This window comes from Rhincodon typus, chromosome 18, assembly GCF_021869965.1.
Source record: "Rhincodon typus isolate 14 chromosome 18, sRhiTyp1.1, whole genome shotgun sequence".
NCBI lineage: Eukaryota > Metazoa > Chordata > Chondrichthyes > Orectolobiformes > Rhincodontidae > Rhincodon > Rhincodon typus.
The window spans coordinates 19,943,949-19,958,564 of record NC_063349.1 but is presented as its reverse complement, the minus strand read 5'-3'; the positions used below and the strand labels follow the sequence as shown (position 1 = coordinate 19,958,564).

Sequence of the window (14,616 nt, the reverse complement as noted above, 5' to 3'; positions counted from 1 at the left end):
ACCTCATTGAACAAGCTGAAACTATTTCTAGTGCCTTCATAGTGAGAAAAGTAGGATAAAAGTGGAAATTCTCATCATTTTGATGATTTCTATTTAACTTCAGGATTTCAAAAGCACACTTTGTGGAGAAGTGTGGAATTACGGCCAGCAATGACTGAATTCTGTGTTTAACTGCACAAGTGTTTGAACATGTGAGGCACAATTAGGAAATCTGCAGACTACACAAAAGTTTGCAGTATCATAGACAGTGCAGAAGTCAGCTATAAGCTCCAAAATGATGTAGATGGGTTGAATGTGAGATCATGCATTTAGGGAGGTGAAAAGGGAATATACAATAAATGGGAACATAATGAGAGGAGTAGATGAAGTGAGAGATCTTGGCATGATCATGCAGAGGTCCCTAAAGACAGCAGAAAAGCTAGATGAGGTTGTAAAAACGGGCATACAGAATGCTCTCCTTCATTGGCAGAGGTATAGAAACAATAGTAGGGATGTGATGATGAAATGTATAAAACACTGGTGAGGCCACAACTGGAGTATTGTGCGCAGTTCTGGTCACCACACTACAGGAAGAACATAATTACTCTGGAGAGATTGCAGCAAAGATATAGCAGAATGTTGCCAGGGCTAGAGAATTGTAGTTATGAGAGACTTGAGAGGTTGGGATTGTTTTTCTTGGAACAGAGAAGGCTGAGGAGTGACATGATTGAGGGATACAAATCTGATGGCTAGAGATAGCAAAGACAGGAGGAACCCGTATCCCTTGGCAGAGAGTTGAAAAACCGGGGGTCATAGATTCAAGCTAAGTGGCAGAAGGATTAGAAGGGATGCGAGTATAAACTTCTTTACACATGGAATTTGCTGCCTGAGTTGGTGGTGGAGGCAGAGACCTTAAACTCTTGTAGAAATTACCTGGATCTACAGTTTAAGTGCTGTAAGCTTCAGGGTTATGGGCAGTGTGCAGGAAGATGGGAATAGAAACGGCATCTGGGTGTCTTTGGGTTGACGTGGACAAGATGGGCTGAATGCACTCCCGCCCTCCCCTTTTGAGCTGTATCATTTCTATGGTTCTGAGTTACAGGACTCCAGAGGTGGTTGTTCATTTCAAACAGGTATTGACAGTAAGCACTGACAGTTTCAACATCATTACAGTTGCAAAGTTTGGGCCATTAAGTTGCACTGTTAATGATACTGCACTATAATTTTCCACCCAATCGTAGGGGAATTCAGTTGCAAATGTATCAACGTACTTCTTCTATAACCTCCGCCCTCCAATAGTCATAGCTTCGAGAACAGTGCACTGTTGCTCCTTTATATCAAGTACAGGTCCATGTATCATTGAGTAATTTTTATCCCTGCAAAGCCCCAGTCTTAAGAGTGATAATTAAGATCTATCACCTTAACCTTGTACAAAGTAATGTTTCCTAAAGATGGACTCTGACAGGATGCACATTGATATCATCTCATCAGTATTTTTACCAACTGGATTTGTCTACCTTCTCAAATGGAAATTTCCATCGACAGAAATTTTTCACAAAGTTGGTTGCTGACCTCTGGTGAAAAAACTGATTTCCTGTCAGATACAGTTTGCTGTGCTGTGACTGGTGTGTGCAGTATTTTCAGCCTTGTGATAAATCATGCAACAGATCTACATGTCAGCTTCACTGTTAGTACATTTAAAGCCTGCCTGTCACTTGCTATGTTATTCAGAATATCTACACACAGTTTGGATGAGCAAATCACATTTCTAATGATAGATACGTAGACTTCTGGCGAAGAGTTCACAGTCGACATAGAGCGTATCTTTGTGCTTTAGAGATAATGGTTAGCCTGCTTTGTATTTCCAATCTTTTCTGTTTATAATAAATATCTTGTTGCCTTTTCCGCAATGCATTTTGCTTTCCTCCTGAAAGAGCAATTAGTTCCTCCCCAACTGCATTAGCATTGTACCCCAGAACTCTACCAAAGGACTTTTAAAATGGCCATCGTGACTTGAAAGCTATCCAAAGTGACTCTCCCCCTCTGAAGAAATGGTCAGCTTTTCCCTGAGCCACTTTAAACCACAGACTTCCTGGTGTCAGTGATGATCTTTTATTTACTTTTGTAAATTCAGCCCATGTTGATAAACTAAACCCAAAATGTCTTAATCAAACGGACCAGACATCATGTAACAAGACAATGATTGGGAAGTAAATATTTTAGGATAGTTGTCATTACAGAAAGCCAGACAGAATAGAAAAGGATGAAGAATTGCCATGACACAAGGGCAACAATAAGAAAAGACCTTGGTTCGGAAGATCAGGAAATCGAATCAGTAAGGCTGGAAGTTAGAAAGAGTCTGAAAACGGTGGTGAGAGTAATTTGGAGACCACCCAACAGTAGTTACACCATTAGACAGACCACTGAGTAAGAGCATTTTGAGCTTGTAACAAAGACGTGATAATAATTGTGTGGGAGTTTAATCTTCATATTGTTACAACTGTGATAAGATGAATGTGTTGGTAATCAAGACCCACTAATCCATGAGTTGCAACATTAGTATAATTTTTTGATTTAATCACCAAAATGGCAAATTGTTTCCTTTTTCTATTGCCATCCAGAATGAAAGAAACTTTCACTGGGCTTCTTTAATTAACTCAAAAATAATTCATTTTTTATAAAACTCTTAAAAACAGGTGGTAAAACTAGGCAATATCTAAGCTATTATTTGGAATTAGAAATATATCCTGTTTTAATCCCAAACCAGACACTCTTATACAACACAAAAGACAATAAAACTCTGCAAAGGTGTTATTTTAGAAACAGAAATAGAAACATCTTTACTATCCAATGGTTTGAAACTGAAGGATAAAACATGATAGAATTGAACCGCTGACTGCCAATGGAATAGCTTCCAATCAAGGATTTAGTTTGATGGAAATCAAGCTGGATCCAAGTTTTTGGATAATGGTCATATTTCAGCTTGTCACTTGTTAATCAAAATACTGAAGAGCAGAAACTTTATTAAGTTCCCACATACTACAGACAGAGATATAGTCTTACAGCTGCATTACTGCTTTAGATGTTGTTTCCTTCCTGATAAAGCTCCTAGGTTTTTGAAACAGATAGCCAAGTCCAGAAATGCTTGCTAGACAACCATCAGCACAGGTGTCTGCATAATCTCTTCCAAAGCTAGATTTTCCAGCAATTATGGGCTACAAACTTCATCCCTAAAAGCTTTGCTTGGATATTTTTACAAAATATTTGACTTTCTGTAATCAGCAGGTGGATTAGAACTAGCATTAAACTGTTGACCTCATTTCCAAGAAAACAGATGGATTCCTTTCAAACTGGTGGTACAAAAAAGGTTTTTTAATTCAAAAAGTTCGATATCTTCCAGATCTTCGCAAGTGCATAATTATAGATATGCATTCCCAACAACATAGATGAGACAGATCAACTGGCTAATGTCATCGACATAGTCACCTCTCCCACTGATGTAGGTAGCTTTGCTTAAGTTTAATCTTCTTATTTTGGATTCATATATGGCATCAAACTTAATGTGGAATTCAGTTGTATTATAAATATCCTTTCCCATAGGATTTCTTTTACCATGAGATAACTATTTAACCTTGAGTACTAGCTCTATAATAGTTTTATTCTGCTTGCTTCTACAAGTATTGTTCTAGAAACTGTCATGAAAACACTTTACAATTACACCTTCCAAACAATCTGTATCAAATAGATTTGTCCAGTTTTCATTCATTGGTGAAGATTAAGTTCCCCCACAATTATTGCATTGCCTTCGTTACACACTCCAAATATTTATTATTAAATATTTTGTACAACAGTGTAACATACTAGGTTATAGTAAATAATATTAGATTAAGTACTGCAAAGAATAGTATAAAGGATAAGGATTGGGATAGTTTTAGAAACCAGCAAAGGGTGACCAAATGCTATTGAAACAAGACAAAATAGAATGAAAGCAAATTAGCCTGGAACATAAAAACTGATTGTTAGAGCTTTTACAAGTGTATTACATGTTGTAGCTAAAATAAACGCTGGGCCCTAAGAGGCAGTCTGGAGAAAATATTAAAGGGAATAGGAAACAGCGGAAGCATTGAATAAATATTTTGTTTCTGTTTTCATGACAAATTATACATCTGAAATAGAGGATAACCTAGGGACTAATAAGAGTGAGGAATTTAAGTCAATTAACATTAGCAGAGAAGGGACTAAAAGACAACAAATCCCCAGTCTTGATGGCCTACAGCCTTGGCTTCCAAAATAAATAGCTGCAGAGATAGTGGATGCACCTGGTCATGCTTTACCAAAAGTTCTTAGTCTCTAAAATGGTCCCAGCAAATGAGAAGTTGTAAAACATATTACCACTATTCAAGAAAGGGGATAGAGAAGTCTGACAGTGAGAGACAAAGGGATTTAAAGAGATCTAGTGAGTTTACAACAAAGTTGTAGGTGAACAGTAATGTGGGGAAGTGTAATGTTATTCACTTTGATAAAAAAAATTCTGTTTTCATTTTCTTATTAAGTTTTAAATACTGATGTTGATGCAGACTTGTGTATACTAGTACACGGATCACAGGAAGGGAGCATTCTGGTTAGGAATTCTAAGACAAAAGGCAGATTGATCTCTTTTACAAAAAGATTAGAATACATGAATAAGGAAGTCTTCCTACAACTAGAAATAGCTTGTGTGAAACCACACTTTGAATAGTGTGTGCAGGTTTTGTCTCTATATCTAAGGAACAATACATTTATACCTAAGACAATGAAGCCAAGATTTATTAGATTGGTTTGTGGAATAAGGAATTTTGCCTGTGATGGGCGACTAAGTAAATTGCACCTCTATACTCTCTGGAATTTAGAAGAATGGGAGGTGACTTGTTGAAACAAACAGGATTCTGGAAATCTTTGGCAGAGTAGACACTGACAGGTTGTTTTGCCTGGCTGGTGAGTCCAAAACACTAATACTACAATATACCATAATGTTTAAACTCAAATAGCAAGTTAGGCGTCAGATTAAAGGATTGAACTTACAGTTCCTTCACTGTCACTGGGTTAAATTCCTTGAATTCTTGTTTTAATAGCACTGTGAGTGCATCTATACCACATGGATTGAGATGTTCAAGAAGGTGGCTCATCACCGCCTTCCCAAGGTCACTTAGGGATGGGCAACAAATCCTAGCTTTGGCAGAAATGCTCACATCCAATGAAAGAATAAAAACAAGGCAAGCACATCTCCAGTCTGTGACTTACACATGTGCAATGCAATTTGTGACTTCTATCTGGAAAGCTATCTTCTATAGTTTGGATTAGGCCACATTGTTGAGGCAGAGTAGAGGGAGCTGTGCTCTGCTTCCAGCTGCACAATACTGGACTAGGGAGTGCCTGATACTGACAATGAATGCCACAACATTGAAATTAAATTGGCAGCATGGATAGTCCGAATTTTAAACAATTGAAAGAATTGCTCATAAAAGACGACTACTAAATCCTAAAAATAGAAATTATTCTAAATCCATGTCAGTTTTAATCACAGCAATCAATGTTGAAGTTAAAATGGCTTCGACAATAAGCTAAATTCTAGGCTAATAATAGTTATAAATTACACATGCCTTTATTTTAAGACCTTTCTGATTTGCTAAATTTGCATTTTAGGAGGTTAAATACCAACTCTTTGACCATACTTTTGGTTACCAGACCTAAAATCTTCCTAGGTGGTTTGGTGTCTTACCTTGCATCATAATGCTCTTGTGAAGTGTCTCAGGATGTTTTGTTATGTTAACGTGACTGGATAAATAAATGTTATTGTGGTTAACAGAATACAACTTAAGAATTAGGTGGTACTGAAACACTGGATAGAATCTGATAGGGGTATCAGCAATGTGGGCTATGGTGAGATTTCTGCAGAATCAGATGGCATCAGGAATAATTCACACCATCTGCGATGCAATTGACAAACAGTGTAGTAAGTTTCTTCTGAGACAGCAGCAAGTTGCCAACTGAGAGGAATTACTGCTTGTTGGCAGTCTAACTCTCCTCATTTATGTATAGCTTTCCATCTCATCAAACCTGCCAACAAGCTAGATATTGCAAAATCTCAGCATGGTCGTTAGGAGCCGGTACATGGTGACTCCAGCTCGCCACTTGCCCCAAGGGACCTCTGTGTTGGCCTGTCGGCACCAACAGCTCAGGGCATGTTCAATGTGCATCAAGGCACACACATCCCACATCCACGGACATTAGCATCTGACACATGCTAGTCTCTAGGATCCTCATGGCACATCCCTGATCCACTTACAGGATGCTTCTGCACTTCCATAGTGCACTAGCAACCATCACTGTTATACTCTCAAAAGGACATTTTATGCTCTGCGACACACACCCAGCTCATGGACTGAACCAGCCTGCATCTCTGGGTTCTGCACTTGCTTTCATAGCACTCGCTCACTCTGAGCCTATGTGGATGCTCACAATGTCCCTGCTTTGCTTTTTATTATGCTATGCCCCTCAGCCAGGAATATAGGCTTGTATTGCTTCTGCCTTGCCTTGCTGTTTAACCCTGACATAAAGGATGTCGTCAGCAGGCCTCAGTCAAGTCATAGAAACATAGACCAGGGGAAATAGCCATCAGTCTGGGAATCCTGGTACTTTAAGTAAAGAACAACGTTTGATATACGTCCCAGCTACATGGGCAGTCAGATTCAGGATCTTGTCCACTTTAGGGATTTTATGGACTAGACCAGACACCCTCATTATATTTTATGAAGGTGGCCTAGACTGTAACTTTTTCTTATATTAAAGGCAAACGTAAAGAGATGTGCTCCAGATGCAATTCAACTGGTCAAATTACTCAACATTAGGCAAAACACAATTTATTCAAACACTATAGTTAAAATACAACAAAAGAAAGAAGAACTTAGAATAATACATACAGTAACTATTACTAACTAACTGTTTCATTATAGTAGCATTCCATAAACACACCCTTTGGTAAAAAGGCAAATTCAGAAATCAGATTTTGTCTTACATGCAACCCAGCAGCCAAGGAAGAGAACCCCCAGCTTTTGGCTGTAATGGAGACAGGGAAACATAGCTTCCACTTCTTCAAGCCCACAGCAGCAACTGCTGAAAGCTAACTAAAAATCCTTGATCTGTGAGAGCTTGACCACACCTACTCAGGCTGCTTCAATTGTACCAACTTAAAAATAACCCCAAGGTCTCACCAGGACAAAACACACCTCTGAAAGCCCCAGCATCATCAAGGGGTAAGGAGCTGAATGTTGGGCAGTGCAATGCCCATCAAGATACTTTCTGCCTTAATTGTGCTTTCTTCCTCCTGGTAATTAGGCAAGTCAGAGGGCCTGCAGGGTTCGTGCAGTCAAGGGTTGTTGGGCAACGGTGAGTGGGAAGATGTTGTAGGCAATAGTGGTAGAGCACGTACCTTGATGGAAGGTGGATACAGTAGCAGTGTTGGTGGGGATTTGAGGTATTGGAGAGAATATACTTATGCTGAAGGGGTGAAGAAGGTCTTTGATTTTTTTCCTATATTGCTGTGCATTCCTCCAGACAGCTGAGACTGCACTGAATCCGGTGGCAATCTTAGATCAGGTCTGGTGTTGTGGCCTCCTCTGTTGGCCCTGGGGAAAAGGGAAGTTCCATGTCTTCATCACTCCATCCAGCAGGAGCTTCAGGTCTTGCCTGCCAAGGGAGGGACAAAGTTCCTCTGTCTGCCATGCCTAAGGCAAGTGTCAATACTTTACAGGGTAGCTCATTATTGACAATGTTGATGGTATGGGCGCAAAGAATGCTGGTGAATTCTGGGATATCTGCAGATTGCCAGCTGTTCTGGCAGTGGCATATGCTAAGATGGGGCTGGAATCAAATGTGAAGGATGTCACAGGGGAAAGATAGTCCATTAATGAGGCAGGTTTAGTAAGATATGGCAAAAAATCTCACTAGGGGAAATCTCTACAAAAAACTCATCACAACTTAGACTCAGCCCAATGTTTCTGTGTAACACTCTCTCACAAATATGGGTCTTACTTACAAACATGAAACCATACTGTTTCTGCACTGATTTCAATAATGTTTACCCATCTGATCTTTCTCATAAGGTCCCTTGTGATGATCAAAAACATGGCTATTCATATTTGTTCATGTCTTTTCATATTCTCCAGATAAATGAAAAATGATGACATTTTGCAAAATGCTGGATGATTTTATGAGCACAGATGATGGTAATACCGCATAAGTCAGAGCCTAGGGTGAAACTTGATCTGATAGATCATACTTCTTCAGTTTGGTTACCATGGTGGTCCTCTACTGAACATATTCACAAAGGTTGCCAATGTTCTTTTAATTAAAAAAAGAGGTTTACTATACAAAAGAAAAACATTGAGTATATATATAACAAACCATTTAAAAATATCTTAATATAAAAGAAAAAAGATTCATCCCTTTTCCTAAGAATATTCTTTGGTCACACAATCCCAGTGAAGTATCATCCCTTTCTTAACTGTTTATATTCTGACTCAAGTGACTCTTTTCAGCCCTTCACTGTGGACTACTGAAGCAGCTTTAGGTTTCTTTTTAGTCTTGATGGTCTAGAGACTTCTTTACAGCTCAGATGGCCCAGACAGATCTTTCTAATTCTGAAGTCTAAAGATTTCTGCCACGTTCACAGCCTACCTACAAACTAAACCTTCACAGTCTGCAGAATTCTACAAAACTAAGAAAAAGCCTTTCTGCTATGATTACATTTGTTCTTCTGAACTCAATCTACTACTGGCCCCTCACCATCTGTTTCAGTATCATAAAACTCAACTCTACAAAGATTCAGCAATTAACTCTCCAGGTAGCTAATTGAGTCATTGAATTTAAGTCACACATTTTCTTGGAAAAGCTGTCTTTAGTTCAGTGCTCAAAATGACTTTCTGACCTTTGTTTAAAAAAAATCACATTTACAGAGCTGAAAACAAAAATGTATTCTTTTTATCTACTTTCCAATTCAAGATCCTAAATCATAATACATCATAAACCTACCTTACAATAATTACAGATTGAAAGAAAACAGCTTCTTAACAGCTACATTGTTGGGTATCTCAGAAATATCAAGAAACCTTACATTGTCTTGCAAATGCAATGGATGCTATATCACTGAGGTAAACCATACAGATTTGCAGCAATATTCCAAGAAAATTAAAGGACAAGGACAGATGTAAATGCTCTCTAATGTCTTATTTCTTTTCCTGTTACTCACAGCAGTGACCAAAGTCAAAGTAAATGAAATTATGTGTTTATCACATGGATCTCAAGAATTCATCCCATGATTGCATTTGCTTTGTTGTTGACGAGTATAAACTGGCTTGAACAATGATATCACTAAATGTGTTGAAATGAACAAAATCATTCTCGTTTCCTTTAAGGATCTTTGGCACAAGATATAACTGAGTCACTAAACATAGCAGAATATACCTGAGCACCTCCGATTCACTGAAACCTTCTGTTCTTGCTATCACCAATCTACGCTTCAAAGGAAAACATGTCAGTTCATCTCCTAACAAAAACCTGGGAACTTGGGAACTTAATGGGCAGCATATTGTTGTAACTGTTGTGACACCAGACCAGCTAAGTGTGTTGACATGTATATTAGAAATGAGGAAAGCACCCTGGGGTTTTTTTTATAGTTTACTGGATCCCTGCTGTAGCATAAAATCACAATATGATTAACATAGTCCTGGCTTTGGGATCATTGCAAAAATTGCTTCAAATAATCACATTTCCAATATACCTTTTAAGCAGCAGAAATAAATAAGTGTTATATTGTGAACTTATCAGATTAGCAATTCAATAGGTTTTTGAATCATTATACTAGTTTGGTAGCTGTGGCAACATAGCAGACAATGGATTAGGGAGGAAATCTACAGCAAATATCAATAGAATGCAGAGCAGAATAAACTAAAACATGCTTGAACATTTATTATTTACGTTTTACTTACCTGCTCTGAGCTCATCTTCTGCAACTCTTCCTCCCACATCGCCCTGTTGTTGTCAATTCCATACGCTGGGGGTGGTGTCAATCCTTGAAGAATCTGAGAGTCACGGTCCTGACACAGAGATGTGAGGTGTCTTATGTACAGCTTCAGTTTACTGCGGTTCTGGTTCAGTTCTAATAGTGACTGGATGATCTGCTGGGAAGGAAAACTAAAGGTTGGAACAAGCCATCAACATTAGGGATGTGTTGCAACAGTAAACGTGGCCACCACCATTTAGAATAAGTAAATTCTGGAAGCCATCACCATAAAGTTGCGACTTAAGCATGAGAGGCGTAAGGCAAAAACTCTGCAATGCAGCCACATACCAAAATGAAAAAGAAAGAACATGAAATAATGAGTTATTAACACCCAACAGTTCACTAAAAATTATGGAATGACCCAAATTTCATAAGAACAGCCACAGGCTTCCTACCAAAACAAAAGCAACAAAATCAAGGCAGCATGAAAACAATCACAAACATTTTTAGAACAATGAAGATGTGATGATTTGAAATAGGATGTCCCTTTGGCTTGTTACCTGTAATATGAGAGTTTAATTTCTGATCATTTTGAATTCTTAAATGCTTTACTCTGTTCCCAGCACCATCATCACCAAACTGTTCTTCTCAAACAAGAAACAGAAGGTTCTAAATTTTGTATAGCATCTTTCATGACTCAAGACATTCCAAAGCACACCACAGCCAAAGTATTTCTGAAGGGTTGTTGTTTTTCACTGTACTTTGTAGTATCCAATTTCTACACAGCAAGGTGATCAATGATAGAATATTCCATTTTTGGTAGAGTTGGTTGAGAAATAAACATTAGCTAGAATATTGAGACAACTTTTCTGCTCTTCTTCAAAAAATCCTTGATTCACTGTTGCATCTGAACATATCCCCCAGTACTGTATTAACGGTCTGTTCTCTGGACCGGGCTTGAACGCATACTTCTCACACTCAGAAATAGAGGTACTATCATCGAGTTAAAGCTAACATTTAAAATTGGGATATTTTGCCCCAAACAAAAGAATATAAGCATACAAAGGTTGTAAAGTTAAGACTTAATTATGTATTGTTCAGTCTACATTTGGAGTTATGTGTTCAGTGTGGGTCACCAGGACAGAAAAGGTCATACGTATATTGGAAAGAATACCAAATTGAGGTGAGATGTGGCTACAGATTGGTATGCGTGTACGGATATATCAATTCAGACATTACTTTGAAACACATCAGGCTTGTAGAATGGAAAGACTTAAATTTACGTTAGTGAAAATAAAATACCAGTTATTATCGCTATTTTTAAAAAAATGCAAAGTGATAAATGCTTGGAATAACCTGTTAAGCAAGGTAGATGAAAGTAAAATTATTTAAAAAGAATGAATCCTTGACTGAAGGATTAGTGTTCCTTAACATTTGAGTTTAAATGCTTAACATCCTGCACATTCGCATATTTGTATCACTAGACTGTTATTTCAGAAACCCAGGTAATATTCTGGGAATCAGGGTTCAAAACCCGCCATGACAGATGGTGGAATGTGAATTCAATATATGTCTGGAAGTAAGGGTGTAATGATGACCATGAACAATTGTCAACTGTCAGAAAACACCCTCTAGTTTATTATTCCTCTACATAAGGAAATTGCCTTCCTACTTAATCTGGCTTATATGTGATTCCAGACCCACAGCAATGTGGTTGACTCTTAACTGCCCTCTTAGAAATTAGGGGTGGGCAATAAATACTGACCCAGCCAGCATCATCCACATCCCATGAATGAATTTAAAAAAGCTCCATGTATTGGATAAATATATTCAAGAGTTATATCTTTTGTACATTCAGAATTTAATCTCAATGAAGATGTCACTACAGTCCAGATCTTAGCTGTCTGTAAACAAGAGCTGCTTATACATGAAGAATAAAAGGGGTGGTTAGAAGTGGTTCGTTCTTTGTACAATTCTATGTGAGCACTAAGAAATAAAGTCCACAACAATGATCTATACCCAGAATCGAGAAGAAAAATTTTGATTCATTTGATTCAAAAAAATTGCATTAATGATATATACTGGTACTTGTACGATAACAGCTGCTGGCCTCAATAAGCTGTCAATGTACTTCTGACTACTATGTTTATTATGATAGGGATAGGGGATCCTAGCTGCAGGTCCTGATCATTTCCCAGTGTAAACTCTGTACACCCCTTAGTTTCTGTTTCTCAATATTATGAATGTAAGTTTGTCTCCAAAACAGCATTGGCAGCCCGTATGAAGCATGCCCAAAGGAAGCAACCCTGGAAATCAAAGTAGGTAGATTGTGATATCAGCAACGACTGAAAATCAACCAGCAATTTACCTGAAGATAGTTAATGATCTCTTTAAGTAGTAATTGTGGTAATGCGTATAATGGTGATTTGACACCAGTATTGCCATTTTGGTATGTAAAGGGATCATCAACTTTCAGGAGAGTGGATGATTGATTTGGACCGGCTGTTGCTGGGTTAGTAGAATTGTTTGGAGGTTAAAGTTCAAGTCTACAAGGAGTGGTGTAGCATGTGGTTAAAGTTCTTACTTCATGTGTTTGCTTAGATACCACAGTTACTACTTAAAGGAATCATCATCTATCTTCAGGTTAATTGTTGATTGATTTTCAGTAGTTGCTGTGGCAATTGTAGAATTGTTTGATGGTTTCTGGAGTAGTTTAAAGTTTCTAAAGCTTATGGGTAGTGGTGCAGCATTTCCAAAAGAATTCTGTCCTAACTTCTGCACAAAGCACAAGCTCTCAGATATCCATGTAGTCAGTTACATTCACCGAGACTGCAGCATGACAAGGAAATTGTGCAGGAGTAATAAATAACATGGCTATCTGCTGGCGGAGGGGGAGAGGGGCATTCGGCAGGCAGCTCCAAGTACTCTGTGTTCAAAGAACAACCTTTCTGTCTGAATCTCAGTGAGCAGTTTATCAGATGTTGGCGCTTCACTAAGGATGTTTTTATTGAAATCTGTCACCTGTTATTCCAAAGTTGCAGCCTCAGAGCAGGGTTAGTGGCTGTTAGGATTTTATGAACGATAATGTGCTTGGCTCTTCTCAGACTGCAGTAGATGAGCTTCCACCACAAACTAAGATTGGCCATTGAGTGAAAAGGCCTATCCTAATATAACATGGTTCATGACTTTGGTGAGCAACCCAGTAACATGTGAACAGCATGCAAGCAAGGTCATCAGGGCCAACCCCATGACATTGCCTGCCACAACCATCTGATTCCAATGCCTTTGCAATATTTGTCTGGACGGTTTTACGGCTCTCATTCTCCCCACCTCCTGCATTAAGGCCTTAGTGCAGTGTCAGAAAATACTACAGCTTGCACTCTGTCATGTTGCGCCATTATTGAGTGTGTCCCCTGCTAAAAGCACTTTTAGCAGCTTCCTGCACCTGCTCTAGAAACAAGGCACCTCCCCTTCAAGAGGCTGGCTTTAAATATTGCAGGAAGCTGCAAGTGGTACTAGCCTCTCACAATTTTGCATCCCTTGCCAGGTGCACTCAGAATTGGCCGCACACTGCGATCACTTAAATCAGTGATTCTTATGCTTGTCTAATTTCACAGCCAGAGCCTGTTATATCTACAGAAGATGAGGTTCAGCTCTGATAGCTCAATGGCTGATATGCCTGATGAAAGCCACTGATCTGGCTCACACAGAACAGCGGTGGGCAAAGAGATGAGCATATTAAACATTGCTCATGCCTTGTTTGTTATGTTGACAACACCATACGCTTTAAAAATTGCATTTGCATGTATCTAGCATATGAGTAAACAGATATAATTCATTAAGAGCGATCTGACTCTGGAATCATAGGATTTTACAGTACAGCAGGGGGCTATTTGGCCATCCTACCTGTGCCTGCTCAACAAAGGAGTTTTCATTTATTTCCATTCTCCTGCCCCTTCCTTGCACCTTTTTAAATTTTGAACCCTCATAAATGAAATCTCCTTAACTCAATATTCTTTTCTCTCTTCTTTCCCTTCTCTGATATTAATATTCAGTATGAGTCCTCTAAGATGCCAGATATATGATTGGCTCTCAGCACAATGTTATTCTACAGGTGGTTGCTCGATGTTAAATGTTACCCTCATGTGTCCATCTGTATTTCCTGCCTCTCTCTCTTCAAAGGAACTCACAATGTGATGAATAGCAAACTTATATTTACATCCTCCCATTCTAATATGCAATGTTCAAACAAGCTTAATTTTCAGCTCTCTGACTGGTCCGTTCATTTGATTATTTAAATACAGCAGTCAGCATTCAGAACTGATAATACTTGGTTTTACAACAGCTAAACAGAGAACATAGAACATAGAACATTACAGCGCAGTACAGGCCCTTCGGCCCTCGATGTTGCGCCGACCTGTGAAACCAATCTGAAGCCCATCTAACCTACACTATTCCATTATCATCCATATGTTTATCCAATGACCATTTAAATGCCCTTAAAGTTGGTGAGTCTACTACTTTTGCAGGCAGGGCATTCCACGCCCTTACTACTCTCTGAGTAAAGAACCTACCTCTGACATCTGTCCTATATCTAT

The 14,616-nt window shown here is 38.6% G+C and overlaps 1 protein-coding gene across 1 annotated transcript in view; it reads right to left on the bottom strand.

Moving 5' to 3' along the window:
- The window catches only part of LOC109931831 (ELKS/Rab6-interacting/CAST family member 1-like), a 682,193-nt gene that overhangs the window by 32,743 nt on the left and 634,834 nt on the right, over nt 1-14,616 (bottom strand). The window contains exon 18 of the mRNA XM_048608012.1: nt 10,005-10,193. Within this exon, the coding sequence (XP_048463969.1) occupies nt 10,005-10,193 (189 nt within the window). The remainder of the gene's footprint in view (nt 1-10,004; nt 10,194-14,616) is intronic.